This window comes from Camellia sinensis, chromosome 2 (genome assembly GCF_055761805.1).
Source record: "Camellia sinensis isolate YWXY chromosome 2, ASM5576180v1, whole genome shotgun sequence".
Classification (NCBI taxonomy): Eukaryota; Viridiplantae; Streptophyta; class Magnoliopsida; order Ericales; family Theaceae; genus Camellia; species Camellia sinensis.
In genome coordinates, this window is record NC_138962.1 from 66539967 (window position 1) to 66557500 (window position 17534).

The following is a 17534-nucleotide window of genomic DNA, read 5'->3' on the forward strand; positions in this document are numbered from 1 at the left end:
ACAAACACATACCACACTAATCTGCACTCTCTCAAAGATTAAGCACCCAATCCCTCATCCTACTAGCAGGCATATCAACAAATACCTCCCTTATTATGGGATTCGATGCAAGCTTGTTTACAGCTTTAGTGAAAGCAGCAGCAGGAATTTCCTTCATACCATGTAATAGTGCCATGCACTCTTTCAGTAATGAACGTGATGGAGTAGAGCCACCTTCAATTGAACCACTGTCATCGCCAACATTAGTAACTGAAGCACTTGTGAAACGCTTTTCCATTAGGTCCACCATCCTCTTGCTATTTTCACTCATTTCTTTGAGTGCTTCAAAAATATTAGCTTGAAAAGAGCTCCTCTTCTTACTCTTTTTACCTCCAATTTTGCTCTTGCCCTTGCCCTTGCCTTGGCCATCTCCATTGTCATTATCACTATCAATTTGCAATGCATCTAACTCCTCATTCTTTACCTTAAATTCAGGATCAGAACTGGCACTACTTTCAGAAGGTGATTTGGTAGAAGGAAAAGCTAGTTTTCCAGTGGCGGATGTGTCTCCTAAGATACGAGACAACTCATGGTAGTAAACCATCCCTTTCTTCCTAAACCTCTTTGCATGGGTATTAACCTACAAATCAATGAATTTCAAGTTAACATGAACAATTCTCCAATTAAATGTAGTAAAGAAAATGCAAAAAGTTAATTAAACCTTGTAAAGGGCTTCCCAAACGTCATCCGGTGCAGTGATAGTAAGTCGCTGGCTATCCCAACCAACACCAGTATGCTTCAGTAATGATGTAAATTTGTTGAACATAATACGCAGCTGATTGTATTTGTTCCGAAGCTGGTGTGCGTTATACTTGTATTGGGTTTTTGCGTTCATTTGATCTCTCAACCTGTTCCAAGCTTGTCTAGTGAATGTTCCAGTTATTTTACTATTCTTGGTTTTCACCTCCTCATCTATGAGGGTAATGAAAAGAGCCTCATTTGCCTGAGGCCATGAACCACTGTTTCCTCTACCAACTTCAACAACATCATCATCATCAATGGGGAGATCATAGTGTATTATTGACGCCATTACCTAAATATTTACATTTATTCATAGGTAAACAAATTTCAAAAAAATATAAGTCAAATAAAATGAAGAGACATTGAAGAATAAAAAGTAGTTTAAATATCCTGTGGGTTGGTATAGCAGATTTTGAAGATTTCTAGCAAATAAGTCAAATGAATGAAAATATGAGTTTACTAGCATATAAGTAAAAAAAATAGCATTCTGTTAAAATCAAATAAATGTATAGATTACTAGAGTAGTAGCATTCTGTTAAAAGTAGCACTTAAGTGAAAAAATAGCACTTAAGTCAAACAATAGCACTTACTAGCATTCTGTTAAAAAATAGCACTTAAGTCAAAAAATATAAGTCAAATAAATGTATAGATTACTAGCATTCTGTAAATATAAGTCAAATAAATTTATGAAAAAAATACATTTGCCTCACCAAGGTTTGAATCTAGAGTGGCCTAAGAAACTATTGGATAAAGAATCTAGAGTGGCCTATTCTAGAGTGAATAAAGAATCTAGAGTGACATTCAACTTTAATCTAACTGAAACTATCAAAGTGTGTTATGCAGTCAAGTAATTACAAGTTGACCAGTTTTGAAAATCCCAACAAGGACGTGACAATGGCTTATCATAAGGATGACAAACATTTCAATTGATGAATTATCAAAGTCAACAACTAGGTCCTAGCTAACAATCAAAACAATCCACAAAGATAATCAACCTCAGGAGTAATGAAGATAGTGCTGACTTTGCCGTATGTGAAATACGTACTACAAATATACTTTGACAGCAAATCACAACACCATCTTCCCTGCAATGGGATAACACAAGTTCTTTTGAACATTTTAAGGGTAGATGAAATAGATACGATGATATGCCAAAGTAGAGCCAGACAGGCGTATGCTGGAACTATTCCATCCCTCAATCAAGTGATTATTTATAGGGAAAGTGTTCAACATGTCATGTCCAATTCATCTAAGAAAAATGGCATTGAAGAAGATCTTTTTGCCTGATGATGAGACACAAAACCCAATTCAGTTTCAAGCAAAACCAATTATTTGACTTATATTTCCCCAAAACCCAATTCAGTTTCAAGCAAAACCCACCAATACAAACATGAAAATAAAAAATGTCACTTTTTATGCTCAACTCTCATTGTAACAGACAGAATGTTAACTCTCATTGTAACAATAAATATATTTTCAGTTCTGATGCTCAAGTCTTGACAACAATCTGATTTCATGTTCAGCAATGGCTATGGCACAGGTTAATCAGGGCTCCTTCTAAGGTCCTACAGATTAGGTTTTCCCAAAGCAGAACAGATTTCTGGTTCCAAAAAAAAAATAGATTTGTAGCACAGATCTACAACCAAAAAAAAAGAGAGAGATTTCTGCAGAACAGATTTCGAAAATTTTGCAAAAGATCTGCAAAATAGATTTGTCGTTTCAGGAAAAAAAAAAACCACCATGGTAGCTCTACAAAAATTTGAGATCAATTTGTTGCCATTGAAGCTGCCATCAAATTGATCTCAGCTGCCATGAAATCCCAAAGCTGCCATCAATTTGATGGCAGTTGAAATCCCAAAGCTACCATGAAATCGAAGCTGCCATCGAAGAGAGAGAAGAAAGAGACCTAAGTGCACATGAAATCGATCTGTCAACAAACAAACATACCCTTTGTCTCATCATTAATCGATGTCATGACAGATCTATTAACCTACAAACCATAGCAAGAGAGAGAGAGAAGAAACAGACCTGAGATCAATTTGTTGACAGATTTACAAAGATCTGCATGTTTGCAACATAATGTTTTAGAAAATAAAACAAAAATCGAAGCTCGGTGAACACAGAGAGCAAGATCGATGAACACAGAGAAGAGAGGGGAGAGAGAGAGAAGAGAGACTAACTTGATCTGTGAAGTTCAAGTGAACATAAATGAGGTGGAGGAAGATGAGATATTACCGTTGGACAAAATAAATGAATGAGGTTGAGGAAGATGAGATATTAACGATGGACAAAATAAATTCAATATTGGTGCTGCGGAGATTTGAACCAGGATTAAGTTGCCAACAATTAAGTTACTGTAGCTCCGCTACAGTAACTTCCGCTACAGTGCCAGTTTATTAAATCAGTGAAAACTGGTTTTTTCTGTTTCCATTTTTGGGTAAAATTTATAAACTGGGAAGTTGAATTATAAATCAATTTTTTTACCAAACAAGTTTTTATCACAATTTTTAAAATTTTTATAAATATAAACTGTAAACTAAAAATAAAATGGTTACCAAACATACCCTTACCTACCCAAAAAAGGAAGTGGTTCCCCAAGACTCGCACACACAATTCACTCTCCTTTCCTTTCTCTCTGCTCTGGTTCAATTGCTCTGAGTTACCTACCCCCCAAAAAAAAAAAAAACGTTGGAACAAACAGAGAGTTATGATCGAAGGAAGTGGTTCCCCAAGACTCGCACACACAATTCACTCTCCTTTCCTTTCTCTCTGCTCTGGTTCAATTGCTCCGTCATAGTCATAGATCCCCCAAGAATCCTCCAACTTCAAACCTCCACCCTCATCGAACCGGAATTCGTAGGCCCATCAAGGGACCAAGTCACCGGAAACTTAATCAGATCGCTCTAAAATCGTTGAACTCTGAAGAATTCGAAGTGAGGGTCCAATGCTGATTCTAATTATGCCCTAGTGGGCCTGAATTGAATGCAATCATCGACTGGTAGTTTATTTCGAGCTGTGGATCTCTCTACATTTACTTGTATGTGAAGAAGAAGAAGAAGAGGTAAAAGAAAATGTTGCGTTTAAGGGCTTTTCGTCCCACGAGCGATAAGATTGTGAAGATTCAACTCCATCCCACGCATCCCTGGCTTGTTACCGCTGATGCCTCCGATCGCGTCTCCGTTTGGAATTGGGAACACCGCCAGGTTCTTCCTACTTTCAATTTTATTTTTTTATATGTTTTTGATTTGATATACCCAATTATACACTGTGGTTTGATTCAATTTTGCTTATTGTTTGTTTGTTTGTTTTGTGTTCACCAGGTGATATATGAGCTGAAAGCTGGTGGTGTTGATGAGAGGCGCTTGGTGGGTGCCAAGTTGGAGAAGCTTGCTGAGGGCGAAACGGGTGTGAGAGTCTTTTCATTTTCTTTTCAATACATAGGCTTGTTTGTATAGCATATGGGTATGTATGTATTTGCCATGGGAGATATGAATGATCAGCTGATATGTTGCTTTGCTGGTGGTTGTGCCTTAATACTTTTTCTGAAGCTAGTTAAGTCTTTACATATTCCCACTTTTGTGTATTTACCAAATGATTATGCATCATAAGCTCTATGTTACTCTATTAACATCATTTTACCCTAGGAAATAAAGAAGAATAAAATATGATTTTTTTTGTTTTTTTGATAAATAATAAAATATGAATATCTAAATTATGTCCTGATGTCCTTGAACATAGGAATTAGAAGAATCAGACTCTTAGACGGATACTTGATATACGTGAGTTTATGTAAAATAGGGATTAAACAATAGTGATGAAACTATAGTGGTTTAGTTACCAAGGCCCCATTCTCATGATACTTAGCACACATGGCAACCCCTTGACAAATGGTGGCTTGGTTAGGATAGCTGAAATATTCAATTTTTCAAGGACCCTTTTCGGGGCAGGGTCAGAGTGGGGTGGCTGAATCTTGTCCCCATCTTAAACCCAATGTAGGTTAACCCCTTTAATCCCATTACCACCCCTATCCCGGTTTGAAAGATTCAATCATTGGCTCAATAGGGGTGGATTGGTGTGGGTCCCCAACATTTTGTGGCAAATTGCCGTCCCTGTATGTAGTTGGTTGTTAATAATGCATTTTCACACATTCAAACACGTATGCATTCATTTATTGATATGGTGAGAGAAGTATTTGCTAGCGTTTTCTTCTGACATGTTGTTTGTACCGTAGATTCGAAAGGGAAACCTACGGAAGCCATGCGGGGAGGGAGGTAATGGATCTATGCTTTTGCCTTCTGATATATTTGACAGTTTCTCTGTGGGTTTTTTTTTGAAACCTGAACCTGCCATTGGGCTGCATGGTTCAAGTGTTAAGCAGGTTAGCTTTTATGATGATGATGTATGCTTTTGGCAACTCTGGCGTAACCGTTCTGCTGCTGCCGAGGCTCCATCAGCAGTCAATAATGTCACTTCAGCTTTTAATTCTCCCGCTCCATCAACAAAAGGAAGGCATTTTCTTGTCATTTGTTGTGAAAACAAAGCAATTTTTTTAGACTTGGTGACAATGCGTGGCCGTGATGTACCAAAGCAGGACCTCGACAATAGATCACTTCTCTGGCAAGTCCTCATTATATTATATATGATATTTAATTGCTGTTTTTGTTGTTGTTGTTAGACTTGGAAAATAAATGCAGTATCTTAGTAGTGCTATTGTGATGTCTGTATTGCTGAACTGTAGTCAACTATCTTTGACAAATTGATTCCTAGGATCTTAGTTAGACAGGTCAGGTTTATAGTACTTAAGTGAGATCTGAAGTCTTTTTTTCACTTGATTTGTTATTTATGTATCACATGCTTTCTAGATGGCCTGGACAAAATTCTTTTTCTCTGAGCATTATGTTGTGCATTTACTGGTCCTATAATTTGCTGCTGCAGTATGGAGTTCCTTTCAAGAACCTCTGCTGGGGATGGTCCTCTTGTGGCTTTCGGGGGATCAGATGGCATAATTCGAGTTCTTTCAATGATAACATGGAAGGTATTTTTTCCTCCTATTATATTTTGCTTTTGGTCTATCAGCTTTATTTCAATTACTTGCATTGTGCAATAATCGTTTTATTTTATTTTTTATTTTTTGCAGCTTGTTCGAAGGTACACAGGAGGTCATAAAGGATCAATTTCTTGCTTGATGACCTTTATGGCTTCCTCTGGCGAGGTAGCTTATCAATTATCTAAAAATTTGAATTTATGCTGTCTATAGTTTATGTTTGTCATTAATACATTTGCTTTAGACATTTTAACTTGAGAATCTGAGTGTGTGTGTTGTCGTTCTTTGTGTACTATATGAATTTAGGGATGAAGGGCTTCCAATTTTTTTCACATACAATTATGGTTAGATTTGATTTGTGATGAAGTTTGCATTAGGTATATGTTTTACAACAATGCTAGAGACCCATATTTTACACCCACAAATGCATCCACAGTGATGTGGCAAGGGTAGCAGGTCCCATATCATTGAGTGTCTAACCAATCAAAAATTGACGCTTATCAAATGACAACATGGTGGGTTGAATTGTGGGAATTTTAGGGGTCAAACTTTTTCCTTTGTTTTAAGCTTCCCTTGGTTGCACTGTTGCACCTGTAATTCTTTATGCCATGGCCATTTGTCTCAATGTCTCTCTCTTAGTGTGTCTATGTGTGTGGAGGGAGGAATTCTAAATGCCATATGGTGAGTTGGGGCATGGCTTATTAATTGAGGATGTGGACATCGAGTTAGTTGATACCATAAAAATATGGAGATTGGAGTCTTTCGATGTACTGGGTCTGTATGCATCTGGAATCAAAACAGCTTGTTTGGTTTGGATTTTCAGGATTCATTTTTCAGAAAATTGAAATTTTTTGTTTTCTGTATTTTTTTTTTGGTTTTTACTGGATTTTTTTAATATTCTAAGCAATTTTTTTTTTTAATTTTTAGATACACCTAATGTAAATACACTTAAAAAGTATAATATTTGTGAAAAAAAATCTTTAGAAAATTCACTAAATACCAAAAATTCAAAAAAAATACGAGAATTTAGTACATTTTTTTTGTATTCCTATGTATTTATTGATTTTTTAAAATATTTTTTTATAAATATTTTACTTTTTAGATATATCTAAGTAAGGTGCATCTAAAAGAGTAAAAAAATTGCTTAAAATTTTTAAAATATTCATTAAAAAAAAAAAAAACACAAAAAACAAAAAACTCAATTTTCAGAAAATTGAAACCAAACATAGCATTTCAAAAACCACCCAAGGGCGTTGGCTTGGTGATGGGGGCCTTACTCTCATGTGGTTTGGTGACCAGGAAGGAGGACATGGGCTTGAGTCGTTGGGGCAACACAAGACTCTTACCTATTAATCCCGGTCCACCAACTCCTTGCCACTATGCCCTTGGTGGGGTTGGGGTAGGCTATGGCTCAAGCTCGACTTGAGGGAGCGCTTGCAGATTCCTCATGTTGCGGTAACCCGGCCCATCTTGTCCCCTCTTGTATGGTTCCTTAGTGCGTAGGGGATCCTTTGGTCACATCTGTGAAGGGTTGCCATGCACTGGTCACCCCCTCCTACCTTCTTTTACGCAGAAAAAGAAGAGTATTTCAAAAAGATATGATTTCAAGATTGGGTTGAAGTCAACAAGACAATTGATACGGGGTGAAGGTTGGGTTGGAGGCTAGTTGTGGTACATGTGGGGACATCTCTATATGTGTATCTCTGACCTATAAAATGTGGCTGCAGATAGGATGTCATGGTGATCCTAGTGAGTGGGAGATGATTTGGTAGGGGAGTCTCTGGTGAGATTGTATAATTCCACTGTGAGCTAGCTGAATGATTTCAACTGACATCTGTTAAGCAAATTAGGATTATTTCTTGTAATATCCTTCTACAAATCTTTGATCTGCAGCGCAATGATTTGTTATTGTTGACAAGGATGACCCCAAAAGTTAAATCCCAAGGACCTTTGTCTATGTGGTTTGGAGATCTTTATCAAGTATGCTAGATATTAAATTTTCTTTGGTACTTGTATTAACATACAAAGTCCTCATGTATATACAATGTCGTGCATGAAAGATGTGTGCATCATTCCATGTGTGTTTATTAGCTTTTTCATAGTATATGTATATTGCTTTTATGGGCTAATAACAATTTCCGTGTTCCTTTAGGAATTAAGAATATGCTTCAATTTGGCCAATTGCCATCTAATTTTTACAACTGAGCAGTTACGATGGGGCTATCATTTTCTTTGAGATATTTTATACTGCATTTTATTTGATGAGGAACCTAGCTTTTAGTTGGTTGATAACATGAACAGACCCCACATCCTTATTTTCACAATTATTTATTCTAAATGCCTATTTATTTTCGCAATTATTTATTTTGAGTTAAGTATTAGCAAATATCTATTAGGTTAATTGTAGTTGGGGTTAAGGGCTGTATTGGATTGAGGAATTAGAGTTGTTCTTCGTCCATAAAGGAATCAAGTTTGATACTCAAGAAATTATTTATTATTGGGAAATATTAGGTATTAGCTTTTTTGCTTGTCGGTAGAGATGTAAATGGGTGAGGCGAAATATATGACTTAAGAAACACATCAATCCACCTCGTCTAATACCCTCCTATGGATGAATTAATTCTCTAATTTACAGAAGAAAAATGAAATTCAATAACCTATGACAAGTCAAATGGTATCGAATTGATCCAAAGTGACCTTAGTCTATAGAGGTTGAAGATCCAATGGTCAAAGGTGTAAAGATATCTACATGATTTGGAGGGACGGAGAGAACGCTAGAAATTCAGTCGGGGTGAGCATGGTTCGGATTGGTTCAGTTTGGGATAAAATCAGAACCAATCCGTTGTCTACGGTTCCATAAAAATTAGAACTAATCCAATCCATTTAAATTGTGGAACTAATCCGAACCAAACCATTTAAACACGGTTCGTAACCATGGTTTCATATAATCTATTGGCAAAGAAAAATCATATAACATTTTCATTTCATAATTTTTCAAAACATAAACATGCATATTGTTTCACCATTAATTTAAACAAACATAATATCTAGTTCCACAATAGTAGCAGCAATCACCAAATTCAAAAAAAAAAATTAAAACTGATTCCACCATTAGACCATCACAAAACTATATATAAAAAAAAAAAAAAAACACAACAATAGCAACAAAATTCCATAGCAGCAACAACTTCATAGCAGCAAATTCCACGGGTATATGATATGAATATAAGAGATATGATAGTATGTATTAGGGGTGTATGATATGAATATAGTCTAAGTTGCATATGGTCCGAATTGGGTCCAATCTTGAACCGTGAAGTGTAATCTGGAACTGATCTACAAAACACGGTTCCTCAAATTTTTCAATCCAGAACCAAACCACGGAGTCAAAAAACTAGTCCAAACCTACTGGATTGGACTGGACCAGATCGGATCAGTTTGCCGATTTTACGGATTCCTTGCTTAGCCCTAAAATTCAAAAGGTATCTTAATCCTGCCCTAGGGCTGGCAATGCTGACCCAAACCCATGAACCCACCCAAATCCGTCCAATGTTTTGCGGGTTTGGACATGCTTGAGTTATATGTGGGTTACAATTGGGAAACCAATTTGGGCTTGCTGTTTTTCGCAGGTTTGAATGGGTTATAATTGGACCATATTGGGTCCGGCCTGTGATAGTGTACAAGGTCTTATTGGGTTTAGTTGGGAAACTAAAAACCAAAGTGTATAGGATTCGAACCCGTGATGTCCTCCTGCGAACAAATTTGAAGTATATGTGAAGAACCATTCAACCTGGACATCTGTTTGGTTTTATTTTGGCATAAAATAAATTTATATTAATACTATTTTGTGAATTTTTTTTAAACAATAAAGAAACCATTTTATTATCAAGTAAATCTTATTAAATTTTCTTTTAAGTTTTTATTTGTTCATTTAATCATCATTAATAAACTAGTAATTGTCTTTTTAAAATTAAATTCTAATCATATGGAAAATGTGTAATTATCTAAAAAAAATTATTATTATTTTTTGGCATCTATTAGGAAAATAGTTTAATAAAATAAACGGGCTTCTCAGGTTGATTTGTCCAACTGTGCCCAATTAAACACAACTCGTTTAAATTCATTTATTAAATGGACTGGTTTGATTGAATTATTTTAATAAACAACCCATTTTGACCCACTCAAACCCGCCCATTTGCCACCTCTAAGCACCACCACCTCCTCCACTACCGTCGCTTCACCACCATCACCACCGCCACCACCTCCGCTTTGCCACCACCATCATCATCGTCATAAAATATATATATATATATATAAAATAATTTTTAAAAAAAATAAAAAATAAAAAAATGAAGTAAATGAATTAGTTGGGTTAATTTGTCCAATCCGTGTCCAATTCAACCCAACCCGTTTAAGGTCCTTTATTAAATGGGCAGGTTTAGGTTGGGTTGCTTTAAATGCATAACCCATTTGGACTGCCCATACCTGCCCATTTGCCACCTCTAATGCTGCCCCACCTTTTTCCTACTATGTTAACTGGCTATATTGTTTATTTGTGCAAGAATATACTTATGACTAAATTTGGTTTTAAAATTAATATAATTAGAAATAAACTTGTTCTAAAATCAATAAATTTTTTATTTAAACATATTATATTACCATTGTGATAAGCTGCAGAAAGATAATAACTAATTAAAGTGTTAATATTGATTTCATGTTGAAGGAAATGAGGTCTGATATGGTGTGCCAAATTAAATCATTTTGTTTCTAAAAACTCCTAATCCAAACTCATTTATTTGGGAATAGTTGGCATTAGAATTTAGTCCTAATTATTGGAGGGTAAGGACCAAAAGTTTTTGCAAGTCCATTTAAAACTGCAAAAGCAGTGGTTTGTTTCATTTCCATCAATTGTATTAGAAGTCATATCGTTCATGTCTGCATGTAGCTCTGCTGCACACACACTTGTATGCAATGCATGCACGATTAGTGACTTCTCTTTCCAGTTCCAATCAAAATTTATCACGTTTGTTTTCTTTTTTAGTTGTTCTTTAACAATATTCTTTTTGGAATTTTATTTCCTATCTATCCTAAGACTTCTTGTGAGAAAAAACTATAGAAAAAGATTATGTAGAATGAAACTGTTGGTAATAATTTGTTTTATCCATGATGTGCTCCAGTTGGTCTTTCATTATTAAAATCTGGCTATACATTTCACTTACGAAATATGTACGTTTGCATGTATTAATATTATTTCACATTAAGTATCTTGTTGAAATTTTCTATTGATTGTATTCCATTGTAGGCACTTTTGGTTTCAGGTGGCAGTGATGGTCTACTTGTACTTTGGAGTGCGCCCCCTGGTCAAGATTCACGGGAACTTGTTCCCAAGCTGAGCTTGAAAGTAGCTTTCTTTTTATCCCTCATATATCTCCTTTTTTTTGTCCGACTGCTTAAAATTTTCCCTTTCCTACTGTGGAATATCTGATATTTTACAAATTACTCTGAAGCAATACAATTATTTGTTAACAATATTTGTCCACATGTTTTTTTTAATAAGCATTCATTTACATACAGATTTCAGTGACAATTTTATAAACTTGTGACACGGGTGTCACTGGCTGTTTCGGTGTCCAACATGATAATATTGTTAAATTTTTACTTTAAAATCTCTTGATATATTTTGTGTTGAAAAAGGTCTTCTCTCTTCCATTGTCTTTTGTTTTTTGTTTTGCAAATATAGCATGTAAAACCTCTTTGCTTGCACTTCTGCATTTGATTGTGGTTATAAATGTATTTTTTTTTATTTATTTATGAAATGTTGCTCTCTTTTACCTTTCCCTTTAGTTCATAAATAGTGTTGAAATTCTTTTTTACTGTTGCAATGCTTCTTTATGGTGGTGATTTTGTAGAAAATTTTTAGTTGGTGACATTGTCGTATGCTTAAGACCCTGAGTGTGATGAACTATGACTTTAACACTAAAAAAAATGATTTGTAAAAAAGGAAAATTGTTAAATGGTCAATTAAGGTCTCTTATTGTAGCATGTGTTGATAAGTGACTTCTCATCTATTCTTTTCTATTGTTCTTCATTTGTTTTTTCCCTTCCACCCCTCCCCCCCCCCCTCCCCCCCCCAATTTATTAAAACAAAACATAGAAAACCTTTTTTGCATGTACTTCTCTATCTGATAGTGGTGCGTATGAATGCTACATAGCTTTTTTACTTTAGTTTGTGATATTTTCAAAACTTACAAATATTTTTATGTTTTAAGGCACATGATGGAGGAGTTGTGGCTGTTGAGCTTTCTAGAGTGAGCGGAGGTGCACCACAACTTATTACAATTGGTGCAGATAAGACTTTAGCTATCTGGGATACAATCTCGTTTAAGGTGCCTTACAAACTTGGTGAAGTTCTTTATTTTTTTCTTTGAAGAGCACTACTTATGATTGGTTTATTTTGGTGAATGTTTGCCTCCCCCCCCCTTCCTTTTGTTTTCTTCAGGAGTTGCGTCGTATTAAACCTGTTCCAAAATTGTCTTGCCACAGTGTGGCATCATGGTGTCATCCTCGAGCTCCAAACCTTGATATATTAACTTGTGTCAAAGACTCACATATATGGTATGCATATTTTTCCTTTATAGTGTCATAGCTTTTACTCCCCCATAAATTCTTTATTCCTTTTATTGAAGTGTCTTGATGGGACAAGATCTTTGCTGCCAACTCCATAACAGTTAGATGAGTTTTGATGAAAATCATGACTCAAGACTAGGTGCCTTTCTTTCATCTCTAAATGGGAAATTTCTTACTTATGGTTAATTTTTTTCACAGGGCCATTGAACATCCAACTTATTCAGCTCTCACGAGGCCATTATGTGAACTTTCCTCACTAGTCCCTCCGCAAGTCCTTGCATCTCACAAGAAACTTAGGGTAAGTAGCTAAGTTTAATTTTAGCTGGCAGTTTAATTTTTGGTTATACTGTAAGTTTTTTAAACAAAACTGTATATTAGATTGATTGAACAAAGAATACATCATTTATATAGAGTACCACTAATTCCTAATCCTACATGAATACATCACAAAGATATATAGAAGTCTAATAGATATAGGACACTTATTCCTAATCCTAGGAGAACACATATTCTCACACCTCCACTCAAACTCAAGGTGTTTTAGCATAAAACACTGAGAGTTTGTCAAGAAAAAATCGAAACCGAGCAGTGGTGTGAGTCTTAGTGAAAAAGTCAGCAAGTTGTAGAGCTGACGAGACAAAAGGAAGCGAGATAAGGCCAGACTGCAGATGCTGACGGACGAAGTGACAATCAAGTTCAATATGCTTTGTCCGTTCATGGAAGACAGTGTTATGAGCAATTTGAATAGCACTTCGGTTGTCACAATAGAGAGAGGTCGGGGAAGATTGAGGGACGCCCAACTCAGATAAGAGATTACGAAGCCAGACAATTTTAGCAGTAGCATGAGCCATAGCACGATACTCAGCTTCGGCAATAGAACAGGCAACAACAGTATGTTTCTTGCTTTTCCAAGAAATTAGGGAATCGCCAAGAAACATATAGAAACCAGAAGTAGATTTACGATCATTAACATCACCAGCCCAATCAGCATCAACATAAGCCACCAAGTCTAAGGAAGAAGTAAAAGAGAACAGCAAGTCTTGAAAGATAGTACTGCGAAGATAGCGAAGAATCCGAAGCAAAGCAGCCCAATGTGTAGAGCGAGGGGCAGAAACAAACTGACTAATCACATGGACAGCATAGGCAAGATCATGGCGAGTAACTGTCAGATAGACTAAGCAACCCATAAGCTCGCGATATAATGTAGGATCAGCTAGAGGAACCCCATCAGTAGTGTTGAGCTTTACATTAAGCTCAATGGGGGTATCAGACAGCTTAGTGTCAGTAAGTCTGGCACGATGGATAACCTCATTAGCATACTTAGTCTGGGATAGAAAGTAACCCTTGGGAGAAGAAGCCACCTTAATGCCAAGAAAATACTGCAATGGTCCCAGATCTTTCATTTCGAAGGTACGGAAGAGATGCTGCTTGACCTCAGAGATAACAGAAGAGTCAGAGTCAGTGATGATCATATCATCTACATATAGTAAGAGAGCAACAAAACCAACCGAGGTATGTCTTAGAAATAAAGCAGAGTCGGAAGCAGAAGAATGAAATCCAAGCTCGGTAACAGCAATCTGAAAGCGATCATACCAAGCACGAGGAGACTGCTTCAGACCATATAGAGCACGTCGAAGATGACAGACGTGGCCAGAGGAATGGTGAAGACCAGGGGGAGGACGCATGTAAACCTCCTCAGTGAGATGACCATTAAGAAAAGCATTCTTAACATCCATCTGATAAAGAGGCCAAGAACGAACAGCAGCGACAGAAATTAAAGTACGGACAGTAGTCATCTTGGCAACAGGAGCAAATGTCTCCTCATAATCAATGTCATACTCCTAGGAGAAACCTTTGGCCACCAGACGAGCTTTGTAGCACTCAAGAGAACCATCAGAATGAGTCTTGACTTTGTAGACCCATTTGCAACCAACCAGATTCTTACCAGCAGGTAAAGAAACCAACTCCCAAGTACTAGTTTTCTGTAGAGCAAACAACTCATCCTCCATAGCTTGAACCCAATGAGGATCCTGACAAGCTTCCTTGTAAGATTGAGGTTCTGCAAAAGAGTGAATACCAGACAAAAAGGTACGATAGGAAGCAGAAAAACAAGTATTAGACCAACCCAACCTTTTTGGAGGATGACGCGCTCGAGGAGGATATCGGTGTGTAGTAGGATCAAAGTCGTCAGAAGCAGGAGGATCAACAGCAGGGGTAGAGACATCTAGTAGATAAGGAGCCTTGCGACGAGAATAAACTAACAACGGAAGAGACGAAGGAGGAGAAGTAGTCAGAGGTAAAGCAGGAGGAGAAGATGGAATAAGCTCAGGAGGAACTATGGAGATGTACTCATCAGATGGGACCTTAGAAGGAAATGGATCAATATGAACCAAATCTTTTTTGGAAACTGGGGCGGTGAGAGGAGGAAGCTGAAAGTAAGATAGACGTTCGAGAAAGGCAACATGGCAGGAGACATAAAGGCGACGAGAAACAGGGTCATAACAGCGATAACCTTTTTAAGTGAGACTATATCCCAAAAAAACACATAGGACAGACCGGGTACTAAGTTTAGTCTTATCTTTACGGGGTAAAAGGACAAAACAAGCAGATCCAAATACACGAAGGAGGGAGTAATTAGGAAGTTGAGAAAACAGAATCTCATAAGGAGACCGACTAGAAAGAAGAAGGGTAGGCATACGGTTGAGAAGAAAAGCAGCAGTAAGAACTGCCTCACCCCAAAATGGAGCCGGAACGGAGGCAGAGAGGAGAGACCTAGCTGTCTCAAGAAGATGACGGTGTTTACGCTCAGCTCGACCATTTTGAGTAGGTGTATCAGTACAAGAAGTTTGGTGAATAGTACCCAATTTGGCCAAGTATTCACAGAATTCAGTTTTAAAGTATTCCCCACCCAAGTCAGACCGCAACAATTTAATAGTAGACCCAACTGTGTAGTGACCATAGATTGAAAAATACGATATATCTGGTAGAAATCAGATTTATGGGTCATAAGATAAACCCAAGTGTAACGGGTGCAGTCATCAATAAAAGACACATAATATGCAGAGCCCCCTTTAGTAAGAACAGGAGAGGGTCCCCAGACATCATAATGTACAAGAGAAAAAAGAGAAACAGAAATAGAGATACTTTTATTAAATGGTAATGCTGACATTTTAGCAAGTTTACACCCCGACATTCATCAATTTGACTAGGAGAAACTTTACCCAACAACCCTGACTGAGCTAAAGACCGTAAGCGGTCAACAGACAAATGACCGAAGCGAGAATGCCATAAGTAAAACTGACTCGACTGAAAATCTAACTTAAAGGAGGAAAGTGCAGCTGGAGAGGTGGATAAGGGGAGATGCAAGCTTTCGACCACATAGAGATCTCTAATTTTACGGCCAGTCCCAATCTGCTTCTTGGACACCCGAACCTGCACACAACAGACAGAAGAGGAAAAGATAACATCAAAACCAGACGCATCAAGTTGACTGATAGATAATAAACTGACAGATAACCGAGGAACATAAAAAACAGAAGGAATAGTGACAGCAGACATGGCAGAGGGTAAGACAGACCCAACAGATAGAACAGACATATCAGATCCATTAGCAGTATTAATAGTAATAGGAACGGGTGGGGGAGTACAATTTTGAAGTAAGGAAATGTGAGGAGTCATATGATGAGAAGCACCAGAATAAAAAATCCAAACAGAAGAAGGGATACCGGAAGAGGACCCAAGCAAACCTGAAGGAAGAGAGGTAAGAGCGGAGGCAGATGGGGCTGACTGAGATGTGGACAGGATATGCTGAAGCTGTGCAACCTGAGCACTCAGGGAAGCCAAGTTAGGATCGGGAGCCGGAGTAGATGCAGTGTAAGCAGCAGGAGGTCGGAAAGTACCCAAAGTAGGACCGCGGAACTGTGTCTGAGAAGACGGAGTAGGCTGACGTCCCTTTTTGGGACAATTGTTCTTCCAATGATCCCTCTGATGGTAGAAAGCACACTTATCTGGCCCTAATGATCCTCTCTTGGGTTTCGCAGTGGCCTGAAACTGATGAGGAGGAGGGGTCGATAACAAGAGCGGCTTGGCAGGAGCCAAGAACACAGAAGAAGGCAAAGTCTGACTGGCCGTCTTAAGATGGGTTTTCTCGGAGAGGAGTTCACGAACAATAGCATCCATAGAGGGAAGAGGAGATCGGTGAAGGATGCCACCTCGAATAGCCTCATACTGAGGCGAGAGAGCTGTTAAGAACTGGACTAAACGACCCTGTTCCTGAAACTCAATATAAGCGTCTAGTATCTTGAGAGTAGGTGGTTCCATAAGAGCCAACTGATCCCAGAGACCTATCATCTCAATATAAAAGTCCTGAATTGTTTGATTCCGCTGACGAGCACTCTGAATAGTTGTTTCCAACTCATACCGCTTGGCAAAGTTAGACTGCTGATAAACACCGAGTAAATAATCTCACACTTCCTTGGCAGTACTGTACTTGGAAAACATCATTCCAATACGGTCATCCACAGAATTATGAAACCAGGTTAGAACTTGGGCATTATCACAATCCCAAGTGTCACAGGAAGACAGATACCCTTCTACCTTCGGGTCCGATGGACGAGGAGCAGAACCAGAAACATAGTCCCATTTTTTTTGACCAAGAAGAAAATTCTTCATGACACTGGCCCAATAGGCATAATTGCCACCAGTGAGTTTACATTTGATGGCTTGGATTTTAGTATCCGACATTGTAATAAAACAAAATTTGTAATAAACAGACAAATATGGGGCTTTAGTGCAATAATCCTAAAATAGGGTTAAAAAAAGCCAAGTTGAAGACAGAGAGAGAGAGACTGAGGCTGAGAAGCGAAGTAGATGGCCGAAATAGAGAGCCGAAGTAGATGGCTGCGAATCGAATCAGACAGAGATTGCGAGGAAGAGGGAGGCCTTCGCGAGACGAACCATAGAGGACTAGGGTTTCGAACCCTTGTGAGTCTGGAGAGAGAAAAGTCGCGACTCCGATGGTGACAAACCGGTCGAACTAGAGAGGGCTAATGGTGATGACCCAGACAAACCAGAATGTCACCAC

The 17534-nt window shown here is 37.7% G+C and overlaps 2 protein-coding genes across 2 annotated transcripts in view; one reads left to right on the top strand and one right to left on the bottom strand.

Moving 5' to 3' along the window:
• Positions 1-31: 31 nt before the first annotated feature.
• LOC114281737 (uncharacterized) lies at positions 32-1197 on the bottom strand. Its single transcript, XM_082910544.1, has 2 exons — positions 701-1197; positions 32-619 (listed from the first exon to the last, which is right to left on the bottom strand). The coding sequence occupies exons 1-2, from the start codon at positions 1067-1069 to the stop codon at positions 32-34; spliced, it is 957 nt and encodes a 318-aa protein (XP_082766670.1). The 5' UTR covers positions 1070-1197.
• Positions 1198-3439: 2242 nt separating this feature from the next.
• LOC114312478 (uncharacterized) overlaps positions 3440-17534 on the top strand; it is a 20244-nt gene continuing 6149 nt past the window's right edge. Inside the window, exons 1-10 of the mRNA XM_028258714.2 lie at positions 3440-3983; positions 4101-4185; positions 5012-5051; positions 5149-5397; positions 5716-5815; positions 5918-5992; positions 11127-11225; positions 12094-12210; positions 12324-12439; positions 12650-12749. Coding sequence (XP_028114515.2) covers positions 3852-3983; positions 4101-4185; positions 5012-5051; positions 5149-5397; positions 5716-5815; positions 5918-5992; positions 11127-11225; positions 12094-12210; positions 12324-12439; positions 12650-12749 — 1113 coding nt within the window. The 5' untranslated portion in view covers positions 3440-3851. The remainder of the gene's footprint in view (positions 3984-4100; positions 4186-5011; positions 5052-5148; positions 5398-5715; positions 5816-5917; positions 5993-11126; positions 11226-12093; positions 12211-12323; positions 12440-12649; positions 12750-17534) is intronic.

Excerpts from the sequence above, each read along its gene's own strand:
- LOC114281737 (XM_082910544.1), bottom strand. The coding sequence starts at position 1,069 with ATGGCGTCAATAATACACTATGATCTCCCCATTGATGATGATGATGTT. Across the intron at positions 620-700 it reads TTTGGGAAGCCCTTTACAAG|GTTAATACCCATGCAAAGAG; the intron begins GTTTAATTAACT and ends ATTGATTTGTAG.